Source organism: Perca flavescens, chromosome 13 (genome assembly GCF_004354835.1).
Source record: "Perca flavescens isolate YP-PL-M2 chromosome 13, PFLA_1.0, whole genome shotgun sequence".
Lineage (NCBI taxonomy): Eukaryota > Metazoa > Chordata > Actinopteri > Perciformes > Percidae > Perca > Perca flavescens.
This window is the reverse complement of record NC_041343.1, coordinates 15,901,731-15,909,649: the sequence shown is the minus strand read 5'-3', so window position 1 is coordinate 15,909,649 and position 7,919 is coordinate 15,901,731. Positions and strand designations below refer to the sequence as shown.

Below are 7,919 nucleotides of genomic sequence, written 5' to 3'. Positions count from 1 at the left end.
CAGCCAAGCCCCTCCCCCTGGAGACAGCAATGAACCTGTCAGCGTCACCATCACCGTCAAGGCTACAGGCTCATAGTCATACATGTAGGCTATATCACGGACTCCTACAGCTGTAATTTAACCTGGATTTAAAAGTTTTGCTGACAGTTTGACAATTATTACAGTATGTAGCATGTGACCTAGATCTCAACTACATTTACAAGCATTGTTTTTTCTACAAAACTTTGATCTTTTGATTTTTTACATTAATGATGTGTGTATACTGTTTAGCCCACATGAGCTGTATTTAACAAGAAATGGATTTGCATCATTTATAGCAGAACATTTAGCTCACAATGTTGGTCTTTTAATAATTTATTCAAGACTCTGGACTGTATCATTTAAAACATAATCAGAACAAATCACACATACACACACTTGCCTAATCCCTATGTGTACCTGACTTTGACAATCATGACTTTTGAACACTAATCTGAATAACTCCTTTAAGTAAGGATTTAACTCAAGTTTTGAAAAAAATGTCTGCCAGCCTGGTCCCTAACACTTAACTTCAAACAGGGACACACACACAGAGAACAGCAGGCCAATTTAAAAATATCAGTAGAACAGCTAAATATATACAGGTTCTCCCTCCAATGACCATAGCAGTGTGCATTTCTATGTAAAGGCTGCTCATGTGATGGGGGGTAAAATCTTCTGAGTGCTGATGATGTCACCGAGCTTCTGTTTTATTTTCACAAAGAGACGCTTAAACTCCAGACCGTCACCCTGAAAAAACAGAAACACATCAACATTTATCTTCTACCGGTCCAGGTTGTTTATACTGTTATCTAGTTTAATTTACGTCACATGGTTTTACGTCACATGGTTTGGACCAAAAGACAACCATGTATGTATTTTTTATACATACATGGTTGTCTTTTAGTTTTGGTACATTTTGTCTTTAAACTAAAACGTTTTACATATGAACCAAGAAGTGTAAACATGAAGTCATATGGACTGACGGGTAAATCATTGATTCAACAGTTTTGGAAACTGTCCTGCTGCATCTTCAGTGCTACATGGCTGAAATAAAGGCTACTGTGTTTTGTGTCTACTGTGGGCTAATTTATGCAGCGCTGTCGTCCATCTCAGCCAAGAGTGGAGAAATGTTGAATTACAAGCAAGCAGTCTGATGTGTGTAGAGGTCTGTTTGGTTATACTGTAGCAGCCTTTTATTTTTTTCTTCAGTCGATTTGATAAAAGGTAAAGATGGTGCGACCATTCATAACGCTAAATGCTCTAGTGAGGCACTGGCTGGCAGTCAGAAATTTTGAGTTTTAGTGGCAATTAAACTTTTGTCTCAATTTTAATGTGGTAATTGATTATTCTTGTTAGAAACACTACATATACCATTTAACTGACCTTAGACAGTCTGAAGTCCAGCAGCACTCTCTGATTCATCTCTAGCAAGTGGACTTTGAAGAGGAGTTTGTTATTGCGTTTGTCCAGTGTGCTCACCATCACCTAAAAGGCAGAGAGAGGTTCATTAAAGTCAAGCATATTATGATCTGAAGCAGCTGGACAGGGCTTGTGTGCAAATCTGTGTGTGTGTGTGTGTGTGTGTGTGTGTGTGTGTGTGTGTGTGTGTGTGTGTGTGTGTGTGTGTGTGTGTGTGTGTGTGTGTGTGTGTGTGTGTGTGTGTGTGTGTGTGTGTGTGTGTAGCATGGCTGCGTGGTGCAGAAGATGTTTTATTTACCAGTAGTCAGAGTGTATTTAACCTCTGTAAAGTTCGGAATCATGTACACTTGAGCACAGATGTACCTGTTTGGTGCAAGTGAGTTTGAAGCCAAGTGACAGGCCGTCACAGGCGTCTTTCAGGGCCGATAAGGAGACGTCGGCATTCACAGTGGTAAAGAAACGAGTCATTCTCCGCACTAATCTCTGCCACGGCGACTACACACAGAAAGTAAGAAGGAGTCAGCATTAAGGTAGAATTTCATAAAACATACATTTTCCTTGTATAGAAAAACAAAAAAATCATGACTGGTCTTTCGTGAGCCTGTGTTGCTGGAAAATTCACACACGTTGGGAGATATGTTGTATAAAAAAATAGGGGTGCAAGATATACCGACTCAATATCGTTATTGCAATATCACGTTGCACAATATTATATCTAGGGGTGCAAGATATACCGACTCAATATCGTTATATCGCATTATCATGTTGCACAATGTTATATCGAAAGTGTCGCAATAAGTATCATGCAATATTTTGTTTATTTTGTGGAGCGCTGCGTCCCGTCCGTTGGCTGTATTGCTTAGCTGTGTTTGATTTAGAGCCCGCTTGAAACGCTATAATGATCATGTTTCATTGGCCATTTACCGTGCCACTTGCACATGTTGGTACACGTCAGCGCACGGGTCCACTACGTGACAAACCCTATGGAGCGTACCACGTGTGTGCATATTTCAACAGAGTGACCGTGTAAGTGAAGAAATAGATAGAGACAACTAAACGAAACGAATCAGAGAAGCCAAAGAAAAGTTGTGTCCTGTTCTCTTTATTCATTTATTTATTTTATACTGTACAACATGTCCTGTTCTGTAGACATGGTCTTTATTTATTTATTCATGTTGTACCAGTCCAATATGACTGTCAGTAGAAATAAACTTTGGGTTGTAAGAAAACTTGTTTGTTTAATATGTTATGAATCTATTTTGATACGTTTTCCCGTAACTTTTGTAATTTTACATAAGTTTAAAAATATCAAAATTAATATTGATATCGCAATATCACATTTTGTCAATATCGTGCAACCCTATTAATAAATTATAAATTGATGTAGCCCTGAGTATGTGAATTACCTGACTTGCACCCGGTGTGCCCAAGAGCTGACTACCCAGCAACATGTGCTCCGGCTTGGTCGGCTGAGAGAAGCTGACTTGGCCATCGCTTTGGCCAATTAACAACATGGCTTCCCAGCCACCTGCCGCAAAATCAGGCTGAGAGCTGGAAAACTGCATCCTGTCATCACTGCGGAGAGAGGAACATGGTTTTAGGATTAATGGCAAAAGAAGAAACACACATTTTAGTTGAAATAAGAAAGACACAAAGCTGTGACCTGTTGGCCCGAGATAGGAGTCCCACATCCAGTCGAAGAAGTTTGTTTCCTCCTGAGCCCAGAGGTGGTTGCTTCACACCTGCAGAAAAGACACACAAACATCAGTCCGGTAACATTAAAGTTAAAGTTAATTTGATTGTCTTATACGGATATTGAAACTTGCCTTGAGTAAACCAGCGGTCTTTCTGTATGTCTGCAATAGTGATGCGTGCATCTGGACTGGGCAGCAGTAATTTGGACAACAAACCTGAAGAGAAAAGTTGAATAAATAAAGCTCAGAGATAATGTAATTTCTTTTTATTAAACTATATTTAAAGTATTAATTTGGGACTTACTAAGAGGCATTGGTTGTATTTTCTTCCAAGGAGGTAGGTATGTCTTCTTTTGAAGCCAGTCTGAATACTCTTGACAGCTCTCACTGGGCTGGTCCCATGGCAACTCTGACAGAAGAAGCAACACAAAGACAGTGACAAAACATTTCCACACATCTACTGCATACAGACGATGCTGCTGAAACTAAACTAAAAGCGCAAAGAGAAGAAATATCTCAGGACAATCGCAAATCAGCATGTGTTACAGTGTTAAATTTTTTTCCAAAGCTCAGATCACATATGAATTCTTAAAAATGGTCAGTGTTGTTAACGATAAGTGTTGTATTTTTAAAATAGTTTATCTCTTTGTATAATGTACATATCTAATTGAATAAACATGTTTAAAAGGTCCTATGGCATGACAATTTCACTTTATGAGGTTTTTTAACATTAATATGAGTTCCCCCAGCCTGCCTATGGTCCCCCAGTGGCTAGAAATGGCGATAGGTGTAAACTGAGCCCTGGATATCCTGCTCTGCCTTTGAGAAAATGAAAGCTCAGATGGGCCGATCTGGAATCCTGCTCCTTATGAGGTCATAAGGAGCAAGGTTACCTCTCCTTTCTCTGCTTTGCCCACCTAGAGAATTTGGCCAACCCATGAGAGAGACATCATGGCTTTCAAACGAACAAAGTGGCAGTTGGTCAAGGCCACACCCCCACTCTCCACCTTGCCCCCCCTCTCTCCTCCTCAATAGCTACAGACACAGAAATGGCACATACTAAGGAAAGCTCATTGTGGGACTGGCTTTAGTGGCTGTAATTCTGCACCAAGTGTGAATTTCGGGAAAGAGACTTCACATACAGTATTAGGAGATCACTAAAGCCTATATAATAGCATCCAAAGAGCATCTGTTCTTTTGGTGTTATGAAAGAAAGACCCTGGATCTAATCACATACCTGCTAAGATCATGTGAGACAGTCACTGTCGTCACTCAAAACCTCTTATTACCAGTTTGTTTGGTATGGTTATCCTTATGTTGTTTTTTCAGGGGGTTTATAGTACGAAAATTCTATACCAGTGACTTAGTGGTTTTCAAAGTCTGCCCCCCCCAACACCTCCGGCCAAGTATAATGCTGCCATGCATTCCATTAGCTTGCTGTGGGCTACAAGCAAACTAAGAGAATGCATGGCAGCATTATGTAATACAAATGTTACAAATTATAACCTTCATAATAAAAAATGTATTGTGTTGTATTGTACTATAGAAGTTGGTAGGATATTGTGTTCACCCCCTGTAAACACAGACGTTGTGATCGTACCTCCAGCCAGCATGGCAGTGAGGACAATCCCACAAGCCCAGATATCTGCCGGCTGAGCTTTGTACTCTGGTTGGCTGAGAAGCTCTGGAGCCACGTAAGGAAGAGTCCCACAGAGTCGATTCAGAAGACGTTCTCGTCCTTTGAACCGAAACATGGTGGCCAGGCCAAAATCTGTAAGCTTCAGATTATCTAAAGATAGAGGAAAAAGCAGATGATGGTTATTTCAAATGCAAACCACAGTTATTCCTTCTACACCTTGATACAAGTCGTATTAACTCACCTTTGTCATCCAGCAAAATGTTCTCTGGCTTTATGTCTCTGTGGGTGAAGCCAGCACAGTGGAGGTATTCCTGCAAAAGTGCATCTGAGAATTTAATAACAGTAAACACAGCAGCTGAAAGTCACATCAACACACAGATTTGCTTCACTCACCACAGCCGCTATTAGCTGCTGGAAAAATTTATGAGCATCTTTCTCCGCCATCCCCACATCAGGCTCTGAAATAAAACATTTTAATAACCTGAATAAATGACCACCATCCAAATACACAGCAACATATAAAATAAACATAATTTCTAAAAAGCAGCAGCACACTAATGTATCAGGCTGATATTATTTCATATTGGCTATTATGTCATCCACTCCCAATACTGTAGGTCATTTTTCCAATTGATCTATGCAAATCCATTTTCATTTAAAGGGCAAAACACAGAAGGCAAAAATATGAAGCTAGGTTTCCATCCAACGGTCAAGTGTACTTTAAATTACATTTATTAAAATAATAATTAGTGTGAGATTGAAGAATAAGATGTCGGCTACGATTGAATTAGAAAGTGTTGTTGTATCACAATTACTTTCTTAAAAGTTTTTTTGTTTTTGTTTTATTATCCCCGTGGGGACATTAGGTTGCAGCAAAAATCACAAGACATTTTTGACAACATTAAAACAAGAAAACAAGACAAAAAAAGACGGCAACATGTAGACATCACTACTCATAACATAGACCAGGGCACTCATGCATGGCGGGGTTGAGTAGGGTTCCAGACCAGCTGGGAAAACAAATGCATGTCCTTTGTTCATAATAAAAACTGAGCCATTTGAGTTAGTGTGGATGTTTTCTATATTGAGGGTTTTGCCAACTTTTCTAATCCAATATTTGTATTATGAATATAAATGTAACCCAGAAAAGAACATCTAAAAGTTAGGTATCACTGGAGAGTTTTATTTGTGGGTATTAAATCAAATAGCTGTGATTCTTGGCATGACAGGTGTCACATTTTGAGAGGAGATTGAATGATGAAGTCGTATAATGGAGACTTAAATCAAACCTTTACACTATCAGACTTTTAAAACCATTACTGGTCACACTGAAAGTAGCCCTATGTTTTCCACCTGCAGTCATCCATCTCACCGATTCGGTCGAACAGCTCTCCTCCAGTACAGTACTCCAGGAAAAGGTACATAGTTACACCTTCCTTCCGATGGCCAAAAAAACGAACGATGTTGGCGTGGTTGAGCATCTACACAGTAGCAAATGTCACTTAGTGCACATTTAAACATTTCTGGTTAAATAACAGTTTAAAAGGTTAAAGCTAACAAACAATATGTGCATATAACATGTAAAACATGCATCAGTTATAATTGCATTGTGGGATTGTCAAAACTAAAAAGCTTTAACAGTCATATTTGTGCTACAATAAATTCTATGTAATGGACAACTTAATTACAGAGGCAATTTTCTCAACCACATGTCCCTTACTAGCAAATGCACATCCCTTGTGTTTCAACTACTCTGAAGTGCCATTAAACCCAGTGTTAATTCCTCTTTTATTCTTTCACACTTTAAGTTATACTAACTGTACTAAAGGTGAATGACCTACCTTATGGACGCAGACTTCCTTCTTTACATTTTCAGCACACTCTTTAGCCTGGGAGGTATCGATCACCTTCACTGCTACCGCCTCCTCTGTCTGTCTGTTCACCAGCAGCTTTACTCTGCAACCATAAAAAAGACGGATGTGATCATGAAATAGGTGAAGTCTGATGAGGGTTTTTAAGATGTCAAAAGTTACCAAATGTGTGCTGCTAATTAGACTTCAACATTTTAATGTATTAAAAGATATTGGTTGTGTTAACTGGTAAAGCAAGTCCATATTTCAAGAAAAAAACAGTGGCGGTGTTATGTGCTGTCAGCAGCAGCAAATTTACTTTTAACTCGTACAGTAAAAAGATACGTTTAGGGTTAGATTTGTTGCATCACATGAGCAGGGTCACACTGACAAACTAAACTGTACTGTAACGGTTACAGCTGCAGAACAATAATTACCTAACCGAATTTTGTGTAAAAAGTCTGTACAATATGTGAAAGAACATGACATTGATTTTACTAAAGATAATTCTTACTCTCCATAGGCTCCTTCACCCAGTGTCTGAACAAGGTCCCAGTCTTGCACGAAAGGCACAGCCATGCTAAAGACAGAAACACCCAGTCCTTGTCAGACTAGTCATAGAAAAACAAACATGTATTTTCCAGGCTAGTATTTAAGCATATTGTATTTTACTTCAGGCAGATACACCTACGCAGTGTCTGCCCACCAAAACCATTTTATCTTTAAAATTGTTAAACTGTAACGTTGTATGTGATTTACTCACATGCACTGAGCTAAATCAACCGGAATAATTTGAAAAGCAAGATGTTGTCAACTCGTAGTTAAATAACTATCTTACATGCACAGCCTTCCTTAGCAAGCAGCGTCTCCTAAGTATAATGACAAAGATTCGACAAACTTCTTCATGTGTCTCTCTAGGTAGTGACAACAGTGAATAGCACAAATTTGGCGCGTTGTTGTTTTACTGCGATGGCGATAACTTCCGCCATGATCGTCGTTTCCGGTCTGATTTTCCTTCTTCTTCGTATGTTTAACTGTCTAGGGTTTTACTTCCGTATTTCGGCCACTTATATGTCAATGCACTTGCGTGCTGCATTATCGCTTACTAACCTACTAACCCCTAACCCTACCTACTAACCCCTAACCCTAAACCCTATATACTATCTATGATATCGCCTCCTCCTAACATTTTAAAAACCATCCTTCCACAGAAAAAATCCTCCCATTATTGATAGATTTTTTTGTAGCTCTTTACCGTATCTCATCAAATTATAATCATAATGTAAAGTCATATAG

General features: G+C 39.1%; 1 protein-coding gene across 3 annotated transcripts; it reads right to left on the bottom strand.

Annotated features, from left to right (window-relative positions):
- Positions 1-336: 336 nt before the first annotated feature.
- Positions 337-7,649, bottom strand: chek1 (checkpoint kinase 1). 3 transcript variants are annotated; one of them, XM_028595772.1, is made up of 14 exons: positions 7,387-7,649; positions 7,138-7,203; positions 6,615-6,729; positions 6,146-6,254; positions 5,167-5,231; positions 5,015-5,084; positions 4,735-4,923; positions 3,439-3,543; positions 3,267-3,350; positions 3,104-3,182; positions 2,847-3,015; positions 1,804-1,935; positions 1,405-1,506; positions 337-768 (listed from the first exon to the last, which is right to left on the bottom strand). In XM_028595772.1, exons 2-14 carry the CDS (start codon positions 7,200-7,202, stop codon positions 673-675), a joined length of 1,380 nt encoding a protein of 459 aa, XP_028451573.1. In that variant the 5' UTR covers position 7,203; positions 7,387-7,649; the 3' UTR covers positions 337-672. The 3 variants fall into 3 exon arrangements, with proteins under 3 accessions (XP_028451573.1, XP_028451572.1, XP_028451571.1); XM_028595771.1 differs by having other exon boundaries at positions 7,138-7,234; positions 7,462-7,649; XM_028595770.1 differs by having other exon boundaries at positions 7,462-7,648.
- Positions 7,650-7,919: the final 270 nt, after the last annotated feature.